Genomic DNA, 26387 nt, shown 5'->3' with positions numbered 1-26387 from the left:
AGTATACGGGTCCAATTCCATGTGGAGCAGTATATGGGGCCAATTCCATATGGAGCAGTATATGGGGCCAATTATATATGGAGCAGTATATGGGGCCAATAATATATGAAGCATCTTATGGGACTGTTAAAGGGTATTGACTTTTAAGATTGCTACTTCCAATAGGTGGCACTAGAGTTCAGTTTGCATAACAATAATGTAAAATACATAAGGATAGAGTGAAAGCGAAAATCTACATGTTATTATTTGTGCCTTCTCTAGGTTTTTCTATGACTATCTGCATTGTGGCTCTCGACCAACTTTCATAGCGGAATGTGGCTCTCAAGGTAAGAAAGGTTGGGGACCCCTGCTATATAGGGAGCTGTTGGAGGCACCATCATACCATAAGAGGGACTGTGAGATGGACCATCATACTATATAGGGGGCTGTTATGTTGACCATCATACTATATAAGGTGCTCTGGGGGGCTGTCACACATAATTGGGGTTATGGGGGTCTTCATAATATATGGAGGATCTATCATGCTGTGTGGGGTGGATGTGGAGGGACCAGCTTACTGTGTAGTGTAGTTGTGGTGGACATCATACTGTGTGGGGTGGCTGTGGTGGACATTATACTGTCTGGAGGTCTTTGGGATACAGTATACTAGGTTGGGAGCTGTGGTGACTATCATACTGTATGGGATGATTATGGGGTCACCATACTGTATGGGAGGCTTTGGTGGACATCACACTTTTTGTGGGGGTCTGTGGTGCCTCTCATACTGTATATTGTGCCCTGTGGTGGATACCATTCTGCATGTGAGGCTGTGGTGACAATCTTATTGTGTGTGGGTTGCTATGGGGCATTATACTTTGTTTCAGGTTTGTGGGGTCATCATACTATGAGGGGGGGGATAATATTCTACCGGGGTCATGAAAGGGGTACCAAAATGAGTGAAACCACTTAGAGGCTTCAGTGGGGGTAAAATAACTAAGTGCTGCAAAACATTTCCTTCTCTGTTTCTTAAAATGTTTGGAGATATGCTATTTTTTTACTGTGGCGTGATAGGACTTTTTCTATGGCACCTGTTATTTCTATGTACACCCCTGCTCAGCAGCCTTATTACAGTAAAGAGGAACTGAGGATCATTATTATAAGGAGGCACAATGGGGAGATTGCTATCATTTTAGGAGAAGCAAGGAGTCATTATTTTTAATATAAGAAAGGACAAGAACTATTTGTTATCATTATAAGGAGATACAGGGTCATTATTATGAGGTCAAGGGGGATCATTATTAAAGGAGGTACAAGGGAGTTATTATAAGGCATCACAAGTTGTGATTTGTGTAGAGGTGGTAGAATGTGAGAAGGGTCCTGGAAAATCAGGAAAGTGAAGATGTCTATATGTTACATTTTGAAAGGATGAGTTATGAATGGAATAAGAGGGCATGGTGGTCTGGACCAAATGCAAACGAAGAGGGAAAATGCATGAGAACAATGAGGGAGATGTCGCTAGTGAGAACCTGCACAATATACTCATATATGGTCTGCAGAGCACTGGTGTAAAGTTGATATCACCATTATATGATCACTGTATGGTGGTAATATTAGTCCTAGTACAGTGTTTTTGGTTAAAGTAATTGTTCAAACTTGAGGTTAAAATTTGCCGTGACTCTGTGACTGCGGACTTCTGAATCCTCACAGAGATCAAGTGCTGTTAGGATTCTCTGGTGCCGGCACTGGGAGTTGGTGATCATGTGCAGTCGCGTAACTGGAACAGCATGGGCCCCAAAGGTCTAATTGGGTCACCAATTATTGCAAGTCTTTAATAGCATTGGTCTTTTTATATAGGCCAAAGGGACTTTTGGGACCCTCTAAGCTCCAGGGCCCGGTGCGATTGCGACCCTCACACTTACTGTATTTATGCCCCTGATCATGTGACCGCAAGTATGAGATATGAATATATGTAGTCACCTGCTAATTAAACATGCACGGCTTCGCTCAATACAAGTCAAATTAGCAAAGCCAAGAACTATTAGTCAGAATGTGCCAGAGGTGTGAAAATCACATATCGGCTGCTCCCAATACCAGCATCGGAGAATCCTCACAGTGTGCGCCATGAGGATTCAGAAGTTTGAAGTTACATAGACTTTAATCAGTCAAATCAGTAGTAGTGTAGTAATTTAAACTCACAATTGATTATACTATCAGGGATAGTAGGAATACAGCAGGGAATGGTAGGAATGGTGCTGGCATATTTTGTCTGTTCCTGCATGACCTGAACTTGCTAATGAAAAATTCAAAAAAACATTTTTTTTATTGAGCACTGGTTTAAGCACTGGCAAATGTGTATATAATTTTTCTTGTGTCACTACTATTTATGTGCGGAGTTGATATTAATTTATCTTGGATAAAAGTTACATTTTAGATATAGGGAAGCTCTCCCTACTGTATTCCCATTACATAGACTTTAATCTCAACCACTTTAGAGATCAGTATGGTGATATTATCAATATTGTATATGCTGGTAATATTTGGTTCTGGTTTGTTGGTATTTGTAATATTGCAATATTATTATTTTGATATAATTATTTAATCTTATATAGCGGTGTTATTGGTGTTATTAGAAATATTGGTCTTGTATTAAATCTTGATTTCTTCCAGGCAGGGTAATATTAGTAATATTTTCCCATCTGGTGCTCGGGAGCGAGGAGAGTTTGGGCCTGTGTAATTTTAAATGCCAGGGCTGAATTTCCATCTCAATCTGTTCCTGCTGTCCACACACTCAATCACATTCCAACCTCTCCACCATGGCCAAGACGAAAGAGTTGTCTAAGGACATCAGGGACAAAATTGTATGCCGGCACTAGGCTGAGATGGGCTACAGGATAATAGCTGGGTGAGAAGGCAACAACTGTTGGTACAATTATTAGAAAAATGGAAGAAACACAAGATGACTGACAATCTTCCTCTGTCTGGGGCTCCAAGCCAGATTTCGCCTCGTGGGGCAAGGAAGATTCTGAGAAAGGTCAGGTATCAGACCAAAAATACACGGGAGGACCTGGTCAATGACCTGAAGAGAGCTGGGACCACAGTCTCAAACATTACCATTAGTGACACACTATGGCATCATGGATTAAAGTCATGCAGGGCACGCAAGTCCCCTTGCTCACGCCAGCACATATCCAGGCCCCGTTTGAACAATGACCATATGGATGATCCAGAGGAGGCATGGGAGAAGCTCATGTGGTCACATGAGACCAAAATAGAACATTTTGGTATCAATTCCACTCTCCGTGTTTGAAGGCGGAAAAAGGATGAGTACAACTCCAAGAACACCGTTCCAACCATGAAGCATGGTGGGGTAAATATCATACTTTAGGGGTGCTTTTCTGAAAAAAGGGGACAGGACGACAGCACCGCACTGAAGAGAGGATGGATGGAGTAATGTATCGCGAGTAGTGTTGAGCATTCCGATACCGCAAGTATCGGGTATCGGCCGATATTTGCTGTATCGGAATTCCGATACCGAGATCCGATACTTTTGTGGTATCGGGTATCGGTATCGAAACAACATTAATGTGTAAAATAAAGAATTAAAATAAAAAATATTGCTATACTCACCTCTCCGACGCAGCCTGCACCTTACCGAGGGAACCGGCAGCGTTGTTTGCTTAAAATTCGCGCTTTAACTTCCTTACGCGAAGTCCCGGCTTGTGATTGGTCGCGCTCCGCCCATGTGGCCGGGACGCAACCAATCACAGCAAGCCGTGAGGTAATTTCAGGTCCTTCAGGATTTTAAAATTACGTTCCGGCGTTGTGATTGGTTGCGTCGCGGTCACATGGGCGAGGCGACCAATCACAAGCCGTGACGTCACGGCTTGACATTGGTCGCCTCGCCCATGTGACCGCGACGCAACCAATCACAACGCCGGAACGTAATTTTAAAATCCTGAAGGACCTGAAATTACGTCACGGCTTGCTGTGATTGGTTGCGTCCCGGCCACATGGGCGGCGCGCGACCAGTCACAAGCCGGGACTTCGCGTAAGGAAGTTAAAGCGCGAATTTTAAGCAAACAACGCTGCCGGTTCCCTCGGTAAGGTGCAGGCTGCGTCGGAGAGGTGAGTATAGCTATATTTTTTATTTTAATTCTTTATTTTACACATTAATATGGTTCCCAGGGCCTGAAGGAGAGTTTCCTCTCCTTCAGACCCTGGGAACCATCAGGAATACCGTCCGATACATGAGTCCCATTGACTTGTATTGGTATCGGGTATCGGTATCGGATTAGATCCGATACTTTGCCGGTATCGGCCGATACTTTCCGATACCGATACTTTCAAGTATCGGACGGTATCGCTCAACAATAATCGCGAGACTTTGGCCAACAACCTCATTCCCCCAGCAATGAAAATTGGTTGTGGCTGGGTATTCCAGCATGAGAATGACCCAAATCTTACAGCCAGGGCAATAATAAGTGGCTCTGTAAGAAGCATTTCAAGGTCCTGGAGTGGCCTAGCTGGTCTCAGATCTGAACCCAATAGAGAATTTTTGGAGGGAGCTGAAACTTAATGTTGCTAGCGACAGCCACAAAATCTGAAAGATCTGTATTGAGGCGTATATCAAAATTCCTGCTGCACTGTGTGCAAACTTGGTCAAGAACTACAGGAAACGTCTGACATCTGTTATTGCAAACAAAGTTTTCTGTACCAAATATTATGCTCTATTTTTCTATTGTATCACTTATTTTATTTAATATGAAAATTAATCATGTAAAAATCATTCAATATGATTTTCTGGACTTTTTTTTTTGTCTCTCACAGGTGAAGTGTGCCTATGGTAAAAACTACAGACCTCTCCATTCTTTGTAGGTTGGAAAACTTGCAAAATTGGCAGTGTATCAAATGCTATATATATATTCTGCTTTGTTTCTTCTTCCTATAAAGTTTTTTAGTGCAGAGGTTACTAACACAACTCCGCTTATATTTCTGTCTATGTATTCCAGGATTTGCCAAGAAAGGTTTAAATTAATGTAATAACACAGCAGAGCTGAGATTGCTGCATATAGATAGCAGAATATTGCACACAACACTGTGCACTGGCCTGAACACTGGTTGTGCTTGTGTAACAATAAATGCTGCAGCTCTGACTTCTCTCCCCCTCCAGTCATGAACACTGAAAACAGGAGACTGATGGAGCTGCAGAGGCAGCAGCTTGTGTAGTTTATTTAAGGCTACTTTCACACTAGCGTCGTGCGCTGCACGTCGCTATGCGACGTTGCGGCGCACCGACGCTAGCTGTGGAAGCACCGCACAACGGGGGCAGCGGATGCTGTTTTTCAATGCATCCGCTGCCCCATTGTGAGGTGCGGGGAGGCGGGGGCGGAGTTCCGGCCGCGCATGCGCGGTCGTAAAAGACGGGAACGATGCACCAAAAACGTTACAAGCAACGTTTTTTGGTGGCGACGGTCCGATGCAACACGACGCAACCGTCGCACGACGGTTGCGACGTGTGGCAATGCGTCGCACTGCGTCATTAATAAAAGTCTATGGAGAAAAAACGCATCCTGCAAGCACTTTTGCAGGATGCGTTTTTTCTCCAAAACGACGCATAGCGATGTGCAGTGCACGCCGCTAGTGTGAAAGTAGCCTTACTCTGTTTGAACTTCCACACTCACTCACTGGCCATTGAAACAAGGAGGACAGCTACACTGTTCATTCAGGCACCCCATTCCTTCTGACTGCTGACTCCTTTCCCACTGCTGTAACCAGAGAAGTCTTGCTGCTGTTGCTCCTATGAGGAGAGGAGTTCAGGCCGTGCTTCCTTCCCCTTAGATTCTCCTGTCCTCGCACTACATCAAAGGGGCTTCAGAAGAGTGAGTGGCCCACAGCAGGTAGCAGCCTCTCTGGCAAATGCCAGGACTGTCAGATGGCCATTCCGGCCCTGTAAAAAAAGAAGAATAGAAGAAAACCTCTCCTGCATCCTCACCATAAACTTTGGTGTCACAGATATACAAAAGAATTTGTAAAAAAGCCTGATGTATTTTGGAAATACTGTAAGTCCTATAGCCTGATGAAGTTAAAGTAGAACTCTTTGGCCACAATGATCAAAAGGTATGTGTGGGAAAAAAGGGGCACAGAACAGCATCTCGACAACCATTAACAATGGGATCAATCATGCTTTGTGGTTGTGTTGCAGCCAAAGGCACAGGGAACATTTCACAGGTAGAGGCAAGAATGGACTCAAGGAAATTTCAACAAATGCAAACATAACACTATTTGTAGAAAAGGTAAAGTTGGAAAAAGGATGGCTTCTACAAATGGATAATGATCCTAAACACACATCAAAATGCACAATAGACTAGCTCAAAACGCGCAAACTGAAGGTTTTAAAATGGCCCCTGATCTGAACATCATTGAAAATCTGTGGCTAGACCTCAAAATAGCAGAGCATGGAAGATGACCCAGGAATCTCACAGAACTGGAAGAATTTTCCAAGGAGTAAAGGAAGAAAATCCCTCAAACAAGAATTGAATGTCTGTTGACTGGCTACAAAAGGCATTTACAGGCTGTGATACTTTAAAAGGGAGATGCTACTAGGTACTAACCATGCAGGGTGCAAAAACTTTTTCATCGACCCATTTTCCTTTTTGTAATTTTTAAAATGTAAAGGATGAAAAAAATGATTATATATATATATATATATATATATATATATATATATATATATATATATATATATTGTCGTGCAGCGGGGTTGGTATAGTGTGATAGATAGGCAGGGAACAGAACATAAGAAAGTTCACAGCAAACGTGTTTAATGTCCAAACAACTCACACAGTGAACAGCACACGGTATCCTCCGGATAGCAGCCGGGGCGTCACAACAGTCCATATATGAGACTGGTTGCCCAGGGCGACTGCACTGCCGGACCACGCTGCAGGGTGCCAGGCGTTCGCTGCTCTTGGCTCTGTGTTACCTCACACAAGCTGGATGCTGCAGAGCCACCTTCTGTGCCACTAGCAAACAAACACTGACACACCCAAACCCTTTACTGCAGGGTTTTTAACTGGAATCTGTTGCCATGGGCCACTTGTAAGACCTGGCTTGGAGGGAGTGAACTGCCCCACTACCATCCTGTAGTTCAATCCAAAAATAAAAGCCCTTAAGGGGTTTTCCTGAACATTTGTGAAAACCTAAAAAACAAGGACCCCTAAAATATAACTTTTATTCAACAACATTTAAAACTCTCTTAACAGAAACAAGAAATGAGTAATTAAATAAGCAACAAGTTGTGTACCTGTTGGATCCTAGGAAATAACTACACATAAGGTACCTTCACACGAAACGACTTTGTAACGATATCGCTAGCGATCCGTGACGTTGCAGCGTCCTCGCTAGCGATATCGTTTAGTTTGACACGCAGCAGCGATCAGGATCCTGCTGTGATATCGCTGGTCGCTGAATAAAGTCCAGAACTTTATTTGGTCGTCCGATCGCCGTGTATCGCTGTGTTTGAAAGCAAAAGCAACGATACCAGCGATGTTTTACACTGGTAACCAGGGTAAACATCGGGTTACCAAGCGCAGGGCCGCGCTTAGTAACCCGATGTTTACCCTGGTTACCAGCGTAAAAGTAAAAAAAACAAACAGTACATGCTCACCTGCACGTCCCCCAGCGTCTGCTTCCTGACACTTACTGAGCGCCGGCCCTAAAGTGAAAGTGAAAGCACAGCGGTGACGTCACCGCTGTGCTGTTAGGGTAAACCAAAAAGCACCAACACCAGCTTTTTTGTCCAAAATAGCAAATAATACTTTATTAAAGATAATAGAATAAAAACAGATAAACGGGGAATATGGGGAAGCATGCAACAGTGCAGCACAAACCGTGCCCACTAAGAGCCGTGGACGGCATATCTCTATAATATAAATGAACAATGCATAGATGGAATAGGCATATTACAGCATAGACAGATATATAGCCACTGTTGGCTTTATTCAGATGCCATAAGGATATAGGGCATTTACCATAAATACATAGGGGGCATTTGATAATATAACATACAAACTGACGTAAAAAACATACCCAGGTATATGTGCCCGTCACCACGCCGTACACCGCTGACCCCGACGCGCGTTTCGGTTATGTAAACCTTCCTCAGGGGGCGTTAGGGCCGGAGCTCAGTCAGTGTCAGGAAGCAGACGCTGGGGGACGCGCAGGTGAGCATGTACTGTTTGTTTTTTTTTACTTTTACGCTGGTAACCAGGGTAAACATCGGGTTACTAAGTGCGGCCCTGCGCTTAGCAACCCGATGTTTACCCTGGTTACCCGGGGACCTCGGCATCGTTGGTCGCTGGAGAGCGGTCTGTGTGACAGCTCCCCAGCGATCAAACAGCGACGCTGCAGCGATCGGCATCGTTGTCGCTATCGCTGCAGCGTCGCTTCGTGTGAAGGTACCTTTAGCCCTACCTGGCAGTGGGGGTAGACACCCTAATTTGCTGCGGTAGGTGCCCCCACTCAGCGTAGGCTAACCCTCAGAAAACCCTAGAATTCCCTAAATAAGGAACCCTGAAAAAATACTAGAAAATCCCTAGAGGGAAAACACTACCTAGCAGTGGGGGTAGGCGCCCTAATGTAAAGCGGTAGGCGCCCCCACTCCGCGGCGACTGGCCCTAGAATCCCTACAAAATCCCTAAATCGGGATAGAATAAAGAAATGTGCCCAAAACTCCCAAACACCCCAAAAAAATTGAAGAACAAAAAAAAGGAAAAAATGAAAAAATGCACAAATATTGAAAAAAAGTGAGACAAGATCTCACCAATTATATAGATGTGCCCAGGAATCGCATAGCAAACATCTATAACTAGAGCAAATTATGCCCCACAAAAAAATACATCAAATAAATAAGTAGGACATAAATGGTCTCAGTATAGGTGGATGGAAAATCTCAAAATTGTCCAAACAAAATCAAACAAAGGCGCTCTTATAACATCAATAGCACAATAATAATAGTAATAGGTAGGTGCTCAAGACAAATACTTCAGTATAGCATGCCAATACTATCTAAAGTGCATATTGCAATGTAACATGTCAAAACATGTTACATTGTAACATGTCATGGCAAGGTGATGAGGGAGTTATGGAAAGTCCTGAAAATCTCCCAGTTGAGGACCTCGGTGTACCATCCCCAGTCAGATGGTCTTGTTGAGATATTTAACAAGACACTGAAGAGCATGCTGAGAAAAGCTATAGAGAAAGACGGTAGAGACTGGGACTGTCTCTTACCATATCTGATGTTTTCCATTCGTGAAGTTCCACAGGCCTCCACAGGGTTCTCACCGTTTGAGCTTCTATATGGCCGACATCCGAGAGGACTCCTGGATATAGCCAAGGAAACTTGGGAAGCCGAAGTTACGCCCCACAGAAACGTCATTGAGCATGTGGCCCTGATGCAGCAGATGATTGCAAAGGTGATGCCTATCGTGAAAGAACACCTCCTCCAGGCACAAGAAACTCAGGCCAGGGTCTACAACTGGTCTGCAAGAGTTAGGCAGTTGAAACCGGAAGACCGAGTTCTTGTGTTAGTTCCGACAGTGGAGAGCAAGTTCTTGGCCAAATGGCAAGGGCCATATGAGGTCGTAGAGAAGCTTGGGGAGGTAAACAATAAAATTCACCAACCAGGTAGATGGAAACCAATCCAAGTCTACCATGTCAACCTCATCAAGCCATGGCAAGATAGAGAGCCGGCAGTAACTCCATCTTTGCTAAGCAACCCAGAAGGTGAGGTTGGAGGGGTTACTATAGTGGAGACGCTATCGAAGGCCCAGAAACAGCAGTGCCGGGAGTTACTCCAGAAGAACAGGGACCTGTTTTCTGAGTTGCCTGGGTACACGAAGGTCATAGAGCACGAGGTCTTGACAGAGCCACATGTGCATGTGAACGTGAAGCCCTATCGAATTCCTGAGGCCCGTCGAGAAGTAATCTCCAAGGACGTGGAGCATATGTTGAAGCTTGAAGTCGTTGAGGAATCCAAGAGCGGTTGGTCGAGCCCAATTGTCCTGGTCCAAAACCTGATGGGGAGTGGAGATTTTGCAAGGACTATAGGAAGTTGAATGAGGTCTCCAAGTTCGACGCATATCCCATTCCCCGCGTTGATGAGCTCATCGAAAGGCTTGGGCCCGCCAGGTATATAACCACCTTGGATTTGACGACGGGGTATTGGCAGATCCCTATGGCACAGGAAGCCAAGGAGAAGACGGCGTTTTCTACACCAGATGGGTGCTTCCAGTATGTCCGGATGCCGTTTGACCTACAGGGAGCTCCGGCAACCTTCCAGAGGGCTATGGATAGAATCCTTGCACCCCATAAGGCATACGCTGCTGCATACCTGGATGATATCGTCATCTTTAGCCCGGACTGGGAGAGTCATCTGGAAAAGGTCCAAGCGGTGTTTGATGCTATAAGAGAGGCGGGGTTTACAATAAACCTGAAGAAGTGTGCCTTGGGTAAAGAAGAAGCTAAGTACCTTGGATATATAGTGGGTCATGGAGAAATAAAACCCCAAATCAGTAAAGTGGAGGCAATTCAAACATGGCCAAAACCAGTTTCCAAAAAGCAAGTTAAAGCCTTCCTGGGAATCGTGGGATATTACAGGAGGTTCATCCCAAACTTTGCCACGATGGTTGCGCCTCTGACTGATCTGCTAAAAGGGACAAAATCAGTAGTGGTTAAATGGTCCGAAGAAACAGAGTCAGCCTTCCAAGAAATGAAAGAGGCTCTGTGTAAGCAACCCGTTCTGATGGCCCCAAACTTCAAGAAAGAGTTTATTCTTCAGACAGATGCCTCAGATGTTGGGGTAAGAGCAGTCCTTTCCCAAGAACTACGTGAGGAGGAGCATCCTGTTCTCTATCTGAGTAGGAAGCTGTCCTCGTCTGAAAATAACTACTCAGTCGTAGAGAAGGAGTGTTTGGCCATAAAGTGGGCGGTGGACACATTATGGTACTATCTGCTGGGAAGTAAATTTAGACTGATATCCGACCATGCCCCACTTAGATGGATGAGGGAAACGAAGAATAGAAATGCTAGGGTCACCCGTTGGTTCTTAGCCCTACAAGACTTCTGTTTCCATGTGGAACATAGGGCCGGGAAGCTGCACGGTAATGCTGATGCCCTGTCAAGAATCCCTTGTCTAGTGGGGGAAAGTCCCAAGCCCCACGGCTTTAGGCAGAGGGGGGAGGTATGTAGCGTGGCTAAAGGTTGTCTAGTCGATGGGAGATATGTGTCACATAGGTGGCTTGCAGCTGTGATGTAACCATGCCTAACTATATGTGTTTCAGGACCTGTGGTGATGTCATAACTACATGTCTAATCATGTGATGGGTTCTGGGTGTGGTTAGACCTATAAAAGAAAGGCTAATGCTTAACACAGGGGATATGTGTGGAGGTGCTAGCCTCCAGAGTGTGTTAGGGCTCCAGGACTGAGCCTGAAGGACTGGACACTTGTTTTTTTTCCTTTGCATATATATACATATACACATACATACACAGTATATATACATTTGCCTTAAATACAAAGGAAATGTGTTATCTGTAGGCCTTTTAGAGATCATTTCATCTTCAACTTGTGTAACCCATTAACGACCGCCGATACGCATTTGAATGGCGGCAGTTGAGGGTACTTATTCCTCAGCGCCACTTTTTAACAGCGCTGAGAAATAAGTGTATAGCGCCCCTCAGTGTAAGAATTTCTCCGGGGTCTCGGCTGCCGGGTGTAGCTGAGAACCCAGAGAACATGATTCAGGTCGGTTTTTACCGAACCCAGTGTTGCGATTGCCGTTATTAATGGAATAACGGAGACCACAAAAAAGTCTGATTTCCCATTTAATTTATTTCTCTTCTGATGCGATTGCACATCAGATGAGAGAGAAATGGGGTCCCCCAATCCTCCCCCATTACCTCCGGTGTCCCTACATCCCCCGTGAAGTCCCCTTGTGGCATCTTCTTCCTGGAAGAAAATGGCGGGCGCATGCATAGTGCATCCGGCAACAATAGAAAATTCTTCCTATTGGTTCATTATCACAGTGATCAAAATAAAAAAAAATTGTAAATTAAACCCCCCTTTATTACCCACTTAGGCAAAAATAATACAATAAAATAAATTATTCATTTCCATTTTTTCATTAGGGTTGGGCTAAAGTTAGGGTTAGGGTAGGGTTAGGGTTAGGGTTGGGCTAAAAGCTAGGGTTGGCTAGTTTTAGGGTTTGGGCTAGGGTTAGGGTTAAAATTAGGGTTGGGCTAAAGATAGTATGGCTAAAGTTAGGGTTATGGTTAGGATTACAGTTAGGGTTTGGATTAGGGTTAGGGGTGTGTTAGGGTTAAGGTTGTGGTTAGGGTTGGGATTAGGGTTAGGGGTGTGTTTGGGTTAGGATTATGGTTAGAGTTATGGCTAGGGTTGGGATTAGGGTTAGGGGTGTGTTGGGGTTTGGGTTGGAGATAGAATTAGGGGTTCTTCTATTTAGGTACATCAGGGGGTCTCCAAACGCGACAGGACGCTGCCATTGATTGTAGCCAATTTTGTGTTCAAAAAGTCAAATGGTACTCCCTCCATTCTGAGCCCTGCCATGCGCTTAAACAGTGGATTTTCCTCACATATGGGGTATCAGCGTACTCAGGAGAAATTGCAAAACAAATTTTGTGGTCCATTTTCTCCTGATACCCTTGTGGAAAAAAAAGTTTGGTTTCAAAGTACATTTTTTGTGAAAAAAAAAATTTGTGAAAAAAAGTAAATGTTCATTTTTTCCTTCCATATTGCTTTAGTTCTCGTGAAGCACCGGAAGGGTTAATAAACTTCTTGAATGCTGTTTTGAGCACCTTGAGTGGTGCAGTTTTTTTAGAATGGTTTCACTTTTGGGTATTTTCTGTTATATTGACCTCAAAACTCACTTCAAATGTGAGGTGGTCCCTCAAAAAAATGGTTTTGCAAATTTTGTTGGAAAAATGAGAAATCGCTGGTCAACTTTTAACCCTTATAACTTTCTAACAAAAAAAAAATTCTGTTTCCAAAATTGTGCAGATTTAAAGTAGACAGCACTTGGGAAATGTTATTTATTAACTAAATTTTTTTTTTTTTTCATAAATACAAGTTATATGGAAGAAATTTTACCACTAACATGAAGTACAGTATGTCATGAAAAAACATTCTCAGAATCAGTTTGATACATTGAAGCTATAACTTCATGAAGTGACAGTGATCAGAATAATAAAAATTGGCTTGGTCATTAAGTACCAAATTGGCTCTGTCACTAAGGGGTTAACTGTTCACAATAACAGCTTTTTTGACTAGCTCTTCCCAAACGTTTACATGCCGCTGCATGTACATAAAAACTCACTGACATTTAAGGCCTTAGTAGTGTCACAGTGACCTCAACATACATGACTATGGGTGAATGAATGGTGATTGTTTTTCAGTGCTGTCACACACTATCTGAATGTTTGTTCTCTGTTTTATTTCCTTTTCTTCCCATTTTTATTGCTAAGCTGTGACCTGTGACTCCTCTTACTATTTAGATTCACCCTAATATGGATCAGCCATTATAAAAATCACACATGTAGACTTTTCTAATGTGATTTAATTTAAAAACAGTTTTATTAGATAAGAGGGAGATTCAGTGCACCAATTGTTGAGTACACTGTTTTGCCCCTAAACAGGGCCGGCCTGAGAGATTACGGTGCCCTAGGCAAAACTATTTTGTTGCGCCCCTACTACTTTTAACATACCTCTCAACTTTTGAAGATGGGAAAGAGGGACAAAGTTTGCGGCGCGCGAAGCGGCAAATTTTAGGCCACACCTCTGACCACACCCATTCATAACTAGCCACACCCATATCCACGTCCCAACCACACCCATTTAGCACTGCTGATCACACTGTTTCATAAAGAATAATTATAAACAAAAAAATATGGCCACACTGCTCCATACTGTATAATGGCCACACATGATGCTCCATACTGTATAATGGCCACACACGATGCTCCATACTGTATAATGACCACACATGATGCTCCATACTGTATATTGGCCGCACAGGATACTTTGTACCGTATAATGGCCACACATAGCTACTCCTACACATGCGGCTGCGCTCCGTACACACGCGCTCCGCTCCATACACCTCGTACACACACGGCTCCGCTCCGTACACCTCGTACACATTTAGCTCTGCTCCATACACCTCATACACACACAACTCTGCTCCGTACACCTCATACACACACAACTCTGCTCCGTACACCTCATACACACACGGCTCCGCTCCATACACCTCATACACATTCAGCTCCGCTCCATACACCTTTTGCCTTTTGAAAAGATTTTTTATAATTTTTTCAATTTTTTCTCTGGCGCCCCCTTAGGGTCGGCGCCCTAGGCGGCCGCCTAGTTCGCCTATACGTTCGGGCCGGCCCTGCCCCTAAAATACCATCCGCTGCACCTCTCCTTTTGGTGATTGACAGTGCACACTTTGGAAGGCTGCCTAATCAAAATCCTCAGCTCTGCCCTGAAACTGCAGAGGCCAGAGAGCACACAGTGTCAGTGTGTGCAAGTGCATTCTCATCCCTCTCCTGTGTGTATAGTCCATTGGCTGCACACAGGATCACAAAGAGGTGGGTGGCCAATGCTAATAGGAGAGGAGGAGTGATCCTGTGTGCGAGCAGTCACCACACAGCAGAGGAACACTGCAGGGGCTGAGCATGTGCACACCTAGTGTCAATGTGTGCATATTCTCATCTCCCTCTCCTGTTAGCCAAAACAGTGCACTTAGGGTGCACAAAAGCCCACTCAATTACATACATAATCAAACCATTTTTATATTAAACAAAATTACTACTATCTACACAACCAGTATAATTTTTATAGAGGCTAAGTCCCCTATATGGATGGCTAAACAGTTCATTTTGAGTTTTGGGAGTGACAGACACCCTGTAACCCCTTCACCCCGAAGCCTGTTTGCACCTTCCCGATCAGGACAATTTTTACAATTCTGCAACGCTTCCATGGATCCCGGTGATTCTGAGAATGTTTTCTTGTCACATATTGTACTTTGTGATAGTGGTAAAATTTATTCGATATGACTTGTATTTATTTGTGAAAAAAGGAAATTTGGTGAAAATTTTGAAAATTTTGCAATTTTCAAACTTTTAATTTTAATGCCCTTTAATCACAGAGATATGTCACACAAAATATAGAAAAAGAAAACAAAAAGCAGCACCAAAAGAAAACAAAGGGTGCAAAAAATCCTTCCAGGTATATACCAAACCTCATGCTATTGTCCAGAAAAACGAAGGCAGCACTCCAATAGAAAAAATAAAAGTGGTTTATTGGCCCATGTGCGACGTTTCAGTCCAGGATGTGGACCTTTCTCAAGCACAAAATAGATAATAAATAACATTTCCCACATGTCATATTTACATCAGCACAATTTTCGAAACAATTTTTTTGTTAGGAAGTTATAAGGGTTAAAAGTTGACCAGCGATTTCTCATTTTTACAGCGAAATTTGCAAAACCATTTTTTTAGGGACCACCTCATATTTGAAGTGACTTTGAGGGGCCTATATGACAGAAAATACCCCAAAATGACACCATTCTAAAAACTGCACCCCTCAAGGTACCCAAAACCACATTCAAGAGGTTTATTAACCCTTCAGGTGCTTCTCAGGAAGTTTTGGACTGTGGAAGGAAAAAATAAGGATTTACTTTTCTTTCACAAGAAATTTCTTTTAGACCTAATTTTTTTTTACTTTCGCAAGGGTAACAGGAGAAAATGGACCATACATTTTGTTGTGCAATAATTCTGTATGGAGCAATATATGGAGCTCAATATTCTGTATGGAGCAATTTATGGGGCTCATTATTCTGTATGGAGCGCTATGTGGTGCCCATAATACTTAATATGGAGCAATATATGGGGCTCGTTTTTCTGTATGGAGCGCTATGTGGTGCCAATAATACTGTATGGAGCAATATATTGGGCTCATTATACTGTATGGAGCAATATATGGGGCTCATTATTCTGTATGGAGCGCTATGTGGTACCCATAATACTGTATGGAACAATATATGGGGCTCATTATTCTATATGGAGCGCTATGTGGTGCCCATAATACTGTATGGAGCAATATATTGTGCCCATAATACTGTATGGAGCAATATATGTGGCTCATTATACTGTATGGATCACAATATATGGGCTCATTATTCTGCATGGAGAACTATGTGGTACCCATAATACTGTATGGAGGACTATACTGCCCGGTTTCTGAGCTATTGATATCACTCATGTAATGTAAGAAGTGAACTCTTTGGCATTGTACTATCCCTATATTTCTCTGCTGTTTCTGTGCATCGTGAATTGTGGTATGTGTTAAAGGGGCCCACTGAGATTCTTTTGCCTGGGGCCCACGAAAACCTGGAGCCGGCCCTGCCTAGTGCACAAAGAAAGGTCCATAAAAGTATGTTTGGATAAGTTTGGTGTGGAAGAAAATGACTGGCCCTCACATATTCCTGACCTCAACCCCAACAAACAACTTTGGGATGCACTAGAGTGGATATTGTGAGCCAGGGATTGTCTTCCACTATCAGTGTCTCTTCTAATAAATGTTCTTCTGGATGAATGATGAATGGACAAAATTCATGCAAACTCCCAAATATAGTAGAAAGCATTCCCAGAAGAGAGGAAGCGCTTTAACTGTGGCTGTAAAGTATTGACCAACTCCATATGAATGCCTATGAATTTAGAATGGGATATCAGAAAAGTTACTATACATGCAATGTGTAGGTGTCCTAATACTTTTATCCATTTAGTGTCTCTGTGATAGCTAAAATGTTACATTACCCTTTAATTTCAAATGTAATTTACACAGATAAGAAGATGGTGCAGGTCAAAGTAAACATTTCAGAACATAATAAATACACTAAATTTAATGTGAACTGGTCAGTGTTCTCAGATGTCGAGAATACTTACTCTTTTAACGTCCTTTAGTCTGTTGTACTCCTCTGCCACTCCCTGGAATCACAAAAATGAAACGCAAAATTGTTGTTTGGATGTTTTTAGGAATGGGAGTTTAGAGTTAATCATGGATATTGTGCAGTACCTGGTACTGGGTGGTGCCCTCGGTCAGTCCATCCAGTTGCTTGTTAAGCTGCTGCAGCTGAGTGTTAATATTGTCCATCTCAGCGCACATTTTTTTGTATCGCTTCAGGTCAGAATCAAACTCTCGCTTATAATCCTGCCGTTGATAGTCTGAAGTAATTGGTGGGTACAAGCTGAAGAAAAAGATAAAATATCTGACTTATTTTGTAATTCTCACTAGAATATTTGATACTGAGAAGCTTTTTAGGGTGGTGCGAATACTAGAAGCCTCACTGCCTGCCAGTCTGTTTTTACTGAAATTGTAATTATACAGCTAATAATTATCTTTTCTGCGACTCAAAGATTAAAAGGCCAAGCAAAGCAGAGTAGGACCCATACCAAAAATTACATATGGCCTCCCTTCTGGAGCTGATTCTTGCCACCCAGCTGCCTTCCATTCAAAACAAGAGGGTCTGGTACTTGTTTGCCCCTCTATATTCTCAACCCTCTTGCAGTAAATTCTAACTTTTGGGGGTCTGTGGAGGTAACCTTGTTGTGAATTCCGTTCTCGGGCTCCTGTGGTCGTGAACGGTACTTTGGTGAGTTCTGTCCTTGGACACCCTCTGGTGGCTTTGAGTGGAACTGCTGATCTTTGAGGTTGGCTTTCTCAGCTGCCCTCGCTTATTGCTTCTGCTGGCTTTCCTATTTAACTCTGCTTAGATCGTTAGTTCATGCCAGCTGTCAATGTCTCAGTACTGGTTCAGATCTCTCTTGGATTTCTCTGATGACCTGTCTACTCCAGCAGAAGCTAAGTCCCTGCTAGTTCATTTGCTGTTCATTGGTTTTTGAATATATTTCTCAGTACATGCTATGTTTCTAGTCCAGCTTGCTATTATGATATTTCCTTGCTAGCTGGAAGCTCTGGGGGTGCAGAGTTGCACCACCACACCGTGAGTCGGTGTGGAGGTCTTTTTGCACACTTTGCGTGGTTTTTGTAGTTTTTAATACTGACCGCACAGTTCCCTTTCCTATCCTCTGCCTATCTAGAGAAGATTCGGCCTCCTTTGCTAAAATCTGTTTCATTCCTGTGTTTGTCACTTCCCTCTTAACTCACAGTCAATATTTGTGGGGGGCTACCTTTAGGGTACTGTCACACTCTGCAACTTTCCAACGATCACGACCAGCGATACGACCTGGCCGTGATCGTTGGAAAGTCGTTGTGTGGTCGCTGGGGAGCTGTCACACAGACCGCTCTCCAGCGACCAACGATGCCGAGTGTTATGATCCCAATGGCAAAGGATCTCAGAGATTACAGCAAGTCTGCAAACATAAATACCAGCTCATAGGGACGTGGTAACTAGGCTGACCATATACCTGATCCTAGCACAAACACTAACAGTAGCCGGGGAACGTGCCTACGTTGATCCTAGACGTCTCGCGCCAGCCGGAGAACTAACTAACCCTATCAGGGAAAATAAGACCTCTCTTGCCTCCAGAGAAAAGACCCCAAAGTAATACAAGCCCCCAACAAATAATAACGGTGAGGTAAGAAGAAAAGACAAACGTAAGAATGAACTAGATTTTAGCAAAGAGAGGCCCACTGACTAATAGCAGAAAATAGTAAGATGACTTATATGGTCAGCAAAAACCCCTGCAAAATATCCACGCTGAATATCCAAGAACCCCCAAACCGACTAACGATGAGGGGGGAGAATATCAGCCCCCTAGAGCTTCCAGCAATATCAGGAATCACATTTTGTACAAGCTGGACAAAAATATGAACAAAGCAAAATAACAAAAAATAAGAAAGCAGGACTTAGCTTATCTTGCAAAGAACCAGGACCTGAAGACAGGAGCAAACAAATGAACTGAATACAACGATGCCAGGCACTGGACTGAGAATCCAGGAAGTTTAAATAGCAACACCCCAGGCCTAACGAAGCAGGTGAGTACCAACCTGGTAAAAGACAATCAAGTGCCAAATCACTAGTGACCACAAGAGGGAGCCAAGAAGTATAGTTCACAACAGTACCCCCCCTTTAAGGAGGGGTCACCGAACCCTCACCAAGACCACCAGGGTGACCAGGATGAGCAGCGTGGAAGGCACGAACCAAATCGGCCGCATGAACATCAGAGGCGGCCACCCAGGAATTATCCTCCTGACCATAGCCCTTCCATTTGACCAAATACTGAAGCCTCCGTCTAGAGAGATGAGAATCCAAGATCTTCTCTACCACGTACTCCAACTCGCCCTCAACCAACACCGGAGCAGGAGGCTCAACAGCAGGAACCACAGGCACAACGTATCGCCGCAACAAAGACCTATGGAACACGTTGTGAATGGCAAACGACACCGCAAGATCCAAACGAAAAGAAACCGGGTTAAGAACTTCCAAAATTTTATAAGGACCAATAAAGCGAGGCTTAAACTTAGGAGAGGAAACCTTCAGAGGGACATACCGAGAAGACAACCAAACCAAATCCCCAACACGAAGTCGGGGGCCCACACCGCGGCGGCGGTTGGCAAAACGCTGATCCTTCTCCTGTGACAACTTCAAGTTGTCCACCACATGATTCCAAATCCGCTGCAACCTATCCACCACGGAATCCACCCCAGGACAGTCAGAAGACTCAACATGACCCGAGGAGAAACGAGGATGAAAACCAGAGTTGCAGAAGAATGGCGAAACCAAAGTAGCGCAACTAGCCCGATTATTAAGGGCAAACTCCGCCAATGGCAAGAAGGTCACCCAATCATCCTGGTCCGCAGAAACAAAACATCTCAAATAAGCCTCCAGTGTCTGATTAGTTCGCTCCGTTTGACCATTAGTCTGGGGATGGAAGGCAGATGAAAACGACAAATCAATGCCCATTTTAGCACAAAAAGATCGCCAGAATCTGGACACAAACTGGGATCCTCTGTCGGACACGATATTCTCCGGAATGCCGTGTAAACGAACCACATTCTGAAAAAACAAAGGAACCAGATCGGAAGAGGAAGGCAACTTAGGCAAGGGTACCAAATGGACCATCTTGGAAAAACGATCACACACCACCCAGATGACAGACATTCCTTGAGACACCGGAAGATCAGAAATGAAATCCATGGAAATGTGTGTCCAAGGCCTCTTCGGGACGGGCAAGGGCAGAAGCAACCCGCTAGCACGAGAACAACAAGGCTTAGCCTGAGCACAAGTCCCACAGGACTGCACAAATGACCGCACATCCCGTGACAAGGAAGGCCACCAAAAGGACCAAGCCACCAAATCTTGGGTACCAAAAATTCCCGGATGCCCTGCCAACACCGAGGAATGAACCTCGGAAATGACTTTGCTGGTTCATTTATCAGGAAAAAACAGTCTGTCGGGTGGACAAGAGTCAGGTCTACCAGCCTGAAATCTCTGCAACACACATCGCAAATCAGGAGATATGGCCGACACGATTACTCCCTCTTTAAGAATACCAGCTGGCTCCGAGACTCCAGGAGAGTCAGGCACAAAGATCCTAGAAAGAGCATCAGCCTTAACATTCTTCGAACCAGGCAGGTACGAGACCACAAAGTCAAAACGAGAGAAAAACAATGACCAACGCACCTGTCTAGGATTCAGGCGCTTAGCAGACTCGAGATACATCAGATTTTTGTGATCAGTCAAGACCACCACACGATGCTTAGCGCCCTCGAGCCAATGACGCCACTCCTCAAATGCCCACTTCATGGCCAACAACTCCCGATTACCAACATCATAGTTCCGCTCAGCAGGCGAAAACTTCCTAGAGAAAAAAGCACATGGTCTCATCACAGAGCAACCAGAGCCTCTCTGCGACAAAACAGCCCCAGCACCGATCTCAGAAGCATCCACTTCAACCTGAAAGGGAAGTGAGACATCAGGCTGGCACAAAACAGGCGCCGAAGTAAACCGGCGCTTCAGCTCCTGGAAGGCCTCCACGGCTACAGGGGCCCAATTAGCCACATCAGAACCTTTCTTGGTCATATCCGTCAAAGGTTTAACAACGCTAGAAAAGTTAGCGATAAAGCGACGGTAGAAATTAGCAAACCCCAAGAACTTCTGAAGACTCTTAACAGACGTGGGCTGAGTCCAATCATGAATAGCTCGGACCTCCACTGGGTCCATCTCCACAGCAGAAGGGGAGAAAATAAAACCCAAAAAGGAAACCTTCTGCACTCCAAAGAGACACTTTGAGCCCTTCACAAACAAAGCATTATCACGCAAAACCTGAAACACCATCCTGACGTGCTTTACATGAGAATCCCAATCATCCGAGTAAACCAGAATATCATCCAGATAAACAATCATAAATTTATCCAGATACTTCCGGAAGATATCATGCATAAAGGACTGAAACACTGAAGGAGCATTAGAGAGCCCAAAGGGCATCACCAAGCATTCAAAATGACCTTCGGGCGTATTGAATGCAGTTTTCCATTCATCTCCCTGCCTAATGCGCACAAGGTTGTACGCACCACGAAGATCTATCTTGGTGAACCACTTGGCACCCTTAATCCGAGCAAACAAGTCCGACAATAGCGGCAAAGGATACTGAAACTTAACAGTGATTTTATTCAGAAGCCGATAGTCTATACAAGGTCTCAAAGACCCGTCCTTCTTGGCCACAAAAAAGAATCCCGCACCAAGAGGGGAAGCGGATGGACGAATATGCCCCTTCTCCAAAGACTCCTTGACATAAGAACGCATCGCGGCATGTTCGGGTACAGACAAATTAAATAATCGTCCCTTAGGAAATTTACTGCCAGGAATCAAATCTATAGCGCAGTCACAGTCCCTATGAGGAGGAAGAGCACTGGACCTGGACTCACTGAATAAATCCTGATAGTCACACAAATACTCAGGAACTTCTGAAGGAGTAGAAGTAGCAATACACACCGGCGGAGAATCGCAATGAATTCCCTGACAACCCCAACTCGACACAGACATAGCCTTCCAATCCAAAACAGGATTATGGGTCTGTAACCATGGCAGACCTAACACGACCAAATCATTCATTTTATGCAGAACAAGAAAACGAATCACCTCCCGATGTTCAGGAGTCATGCACATGGTCACTTGTGTCCAAAACTGCGGTTTATTTTCCGCCAGTGGCGTAGCATCAATTCCTCTAAGAGGAATAGGAACTTTTAAAGGCTCCAGGACAAAACCACAGCGCTTGGCAAACGACAAGTCCATAAGACTCAGGGCAGCACCTGAATCCACAAACGCCATAACAGGGTAGGAAGACAATGAACAAATTAAAGTCACAGACAAAATAAATTTAGGCTGCAAATTACCAATGGAGACAGGACTGACAACCTTGGTTAGGCGTTTAGAGCATGCTGATATAACATGTGTAGAATCACCACAGTAAAAACACAGCCCATTCTGTCATCTATGATTTTGTCGTTCGGTTCTAGTCAGGATTCTATCACATTGCATTGCTGGATCGGGGTTTCTATCACATTGCATTGAAACAGGTGTCTGTTCAGACAACACCGCCAGAGGATTAGCGGATTTGCGCTCCCGCAAACGCCGATCAATCTGAATAGCCAGCGCCATAGAATCATTCAGACTTGTAGGAATTGTGAAACCCACCATCACATTCTTAATGGCTTCAGAAAGGCCATTTCTGAAATTTGCGGCCAGAGCACATTCATTCCATTGAGTAAGCACGGACCATTTCCAGAATTTTTGGCAATACACTTCGGCTTCATCCTGGCCCTGAGAGATAGCCAGTAGAGCTTTTTCTGCCTGAATTTCAAGATTAGGCTCCTCATAAAGCAATCCGAGCGCCAGAAAAAACGCATCAACATCCGCCAATGCCGGATCTCCTGGCGCTAACGCGAAAGCCCAATCCTGAGGGTCACCACGCAAAAAGGAGATAACAATTTTAACTTGCTGAGCTGAATCTCCAGACGAACGAGGTTTCAAAGATAGAAACAATTTACAATTATTCCTAAAATTCCTAAATTTAAATCGATCTCCAGAGAACAGCTCAGGAATAGGTATCTTAGGCTCAGACATAGGACTGCTAACAACAAAATCCTGAATGCTCTGCACTCGTGCAGCAAGCTGATCCACACTAGTAATCAAGGTCTGAACATTCATGTCTGCAGCAAAGCTTACAGCCACTCTGAGAAAAAGGGGAAGGAAGAAAGAGGAGAAAAAAAAAACTAAACTCAGAACTCCTTTTCTTTTAATCCCACTTCTGCAATGCATTAACTATTCATAGGCCTGGCATACTGTTATGATCCCAATGGCAAAGGATCTCAGAGATTACAGCAAGTCTGCAAACATAAATACCAGCTCATAGGGACGTGGTAACTAGGCTGACCATATACCTGATCCTAGCACAAACACTAACAGTAGCCGGGGAACGTGCCTACGTTGATCCTAGACGTCTCGCACCAGCCGGAGAGCTAACTAACCCTATCAGGGAAAATAAGACCTCTCTTGCCTCCAGAGAAAAGACCCCAAAGTAATACAAGCCCCCAACAAATAATAACAGTGAGGTAAGAAGAAAAGACAAACGTAAGAATGAACTAGATTTTAGCAAAGAGAGGCCCACTGACTAATAGCAGAAAATAGTAAGATGACTTATATGGTCAGCAAAAACCCCTGCAAAATATCCACGCTGAATATCCAAGAACCCCCAAACCGACTAACGGTGAGGGGGGAGAATATCAGCCCCCTAGAGCTTCCAGCAATATCAGGAATCACATTTTGTACAAGCTGGACAAAAATATGAACAAAGCAAAATAACAAAAAATAAGAAAGCAGGACTTAGCTTATCTTGCAAAGAACCAGGACCTGAAGACAGGAGCAAACAAATGAACTGAATACAACGATGCCAGGCACTGGACTGAGAATCCAGGAAGTTTAAATAGCAACACCCCAGGCCTAACGAAGCAGGTGAGTACCAACCTGGTAAAAGACAATCAAGTGCCAAATCACTAGTGACCACAAGAGGGAGCCAAGAAGTATAGTTCACAACAGCCGAGGTCCCGGGTAACCAGGGTAAACATTGGGTTACTAAGCGCAGGGCCGCGCTTCGTAACCCGATGTTTACCCTGGTTACCAGCGTAAAAGTAAAAACAAACAAACCGTACATACTCACATTCCGGTGTCCGTCAGGTCCCTTGCAGTCTGCTTCCCGCTCTGACTGAGTGCCGCCGTAAAGTGAAAGCAGATCACAGCGGTGACGTCACCGCTGTGATCTGCTCTTACTTTCCGGCCGGCAGTCAGTCAGAGCGGGAAGCAGACGGCAAGGGACCTGACGGACACCGGAATGTGAGTATGTACGGTTTTTTTTTTTTTTACTTTTACGCTGGTAACCACGGTAAACATCGGGTTACTAATCGCGGCCCTGCGCTTAGTAACCCGATGTTTACCCTGGTTACAAGCGAACGCATCGCTGGATCGCTGTCACACACAATGATCCAGCGATGACAGCGGGAGATCCAGCGACGAAATAAAGTTTCAAACAATCTGCTACGACGTACGATTCTCAGCGGGGTCCCTGATCACAGTAGCGTGTCAGACACTGCGATATCGTATGGATATCGCTGGAACGTCACGGATCGTACCTGTCATGAATCCCCATGGCTAGGGATAGCAAGGGACAAGCAAAGTAATACAAAATATTGGACGAGCTCTAGGGTGATGGAACCTGGGCTGACCGCTGCCCTACGCCTGACAAACGCAACTAGAGATAGCCAGGGAGCGTGCCTACGTTGGTTCTAGACGCCACGCACCAGCCTAAGAGCTAACTAGTACTGCAGAGAAAATAAGACCTCACTTGCCTCCAGAGGAATGAACCCCAAAAGGTATAGTTGCCCCCCACATGTATTGACGGTGAAATGAGAGGAAGGCACACACATAGAGATGATATATATAGGTTCAGCAAATAGAGGCCCGCTGTAAACTAGAAAGCAGAACGATACAAAAGGGGACTGAGCGGTCAGCAAAAAACCCTAATCAAAAAAAACCATCCTGAGATTTACAAGAACCCATGTGCCAACTCATGGCACATGGGGAGAACCTCAGTCCACTAGAGCTACCAGCTAGCATAGAGACATAATAAGCAAGCTGGACAAAAAACCAAACAACTGAAAATCAGCACTTAGCTTATCCTGAAAGATCTGGGAGCAGGTAGGCAGGAACCAAACAGAGCACATCTGAATACATTGATAGCCGGCAAGGGAATGACAGAAAGGCCAGGTAAAATAGGAAACACCCAGCCTCTGATGGACAGGTGGAAACCAAAGGCCGCAACCCACCAAAGTCACCCAGTACCAGCAGTAACCACCAGAGGGAGCCCACAAACAGAATCCACAACAGTACCCCCCCCTTGAGGAGGGGTCACCGAACCCTCACGAGAACCCCCAGGGCGATCAGGGTGAGCTCTATGGAAGGCGCGGACCAAATCAGTCGCATGAACATCGGAGGCGACCACCCAGGAATTATCCTCCTGACCATAACCCTTCCACTTAACCAAATACTGGAGTTTGTGTCTGGAAACACGAGAATCCAAGATCTTCTCAACAACATACTCCAATTCTCCCTCCACCAGCACAGGAGCAGGAGGCTCAACCGAAGGAACAACGGGCACCTCATACCTCCGCAACAACGACCGATGGAACACATTATGAATAGCAAACGATGCTGGGAGATCCAAACGAAAAGACACAGGGTTAAGAATCTCCGAGATCCTATAAGGACCGATGAACCGAGGCTTGAACTTAGGAGAAGAGACCTTCATAGGGACAAAACGAGAAGACAACCACACCAAATCCCCAACAAGAAGTCGGGGACCCACGCGGCGACGGCGATTAGCAAACTGCTGAGTCTTCTCCTGAGATAACTTCAAATTGTCCACCACCTGATTCCAAATCTGATGTAGCCTGTCCACCACCACGTCCACTCCAGGACAATCCGAAGACTCCACCTGACCAGAGGAAAAACGAGGATGAAACCCCGAATTACAAAAAAAAGGAGAGACCAACGTGGCAGAACTAGCCCGATTATTAAGAGCAAATTCGGCCAGTGGCAAAAAAGCAACCCAGTCATCTTGATCAGCAGAAACAAAACACCTCAAATAAGTTTCCAAGGTCTGATTAGTTCGCTCCGTCTGGCCATTCGTCTGAGGATGGAATGCAGACGAGAAAGACAAATCAATGCCCATCTTGGCACAAAACGTCCGCCAAAATCTAGACACAAACTGGGATCCCCTGTCAGAAACGATATTCTCCGGAATCCCATGCAAAC

At 44.5% G+C, this 26387-nt stretch overlaps 1 protein-coding gene across 3 annotated transcripts in view; it reads right to left on the bottom strand.

Annotated features, from left to right (window-relative positions):
* The window catches only part of LOC143766070 (occludin-like), a 120131-nt gene that overhangs the window by 17948 nt on the left and 75796 nt on the right, over positions 1-26387 (bottom strand). For all 3 annotated transcript variants that reach the window (XM_077253463.1, XM_077253469.1, XM_077253454.1), the window contains 2 exons: positions 17132-17303; positions 17002-17043 (listed from right to left, as the gene is read on the bottom strand). In XM_077253463.1, coding sequence (XP_077109578.1) covers positions 17002-17043; positions 17132-17303 — 214 coding nt within the window. The remainder of the gene's footprint in view (positions 1-17001; positions 17044-17131; positions 17304-26387) is intronic.

Source organism: Ranitomeya variabilis, chromosome 1 (genome assembly GCF_051348905.1).
Source record: "Ranitomeya variabilis isolate aRanVar5 chromosome 1, aRanVar5.hap1, whole genome shotgun sequence".
Classification (NCBI taxonomy): domain Eukaryota; kingdom Metazoa; phylum Chordata; class Amphibia; order Anura; family Dendrobatidae; genus Ranitomeya; species Ranitomeya variabilis.
This window is presented reverse-complemented; position numbering and strand designations above follow the sequence as displayed.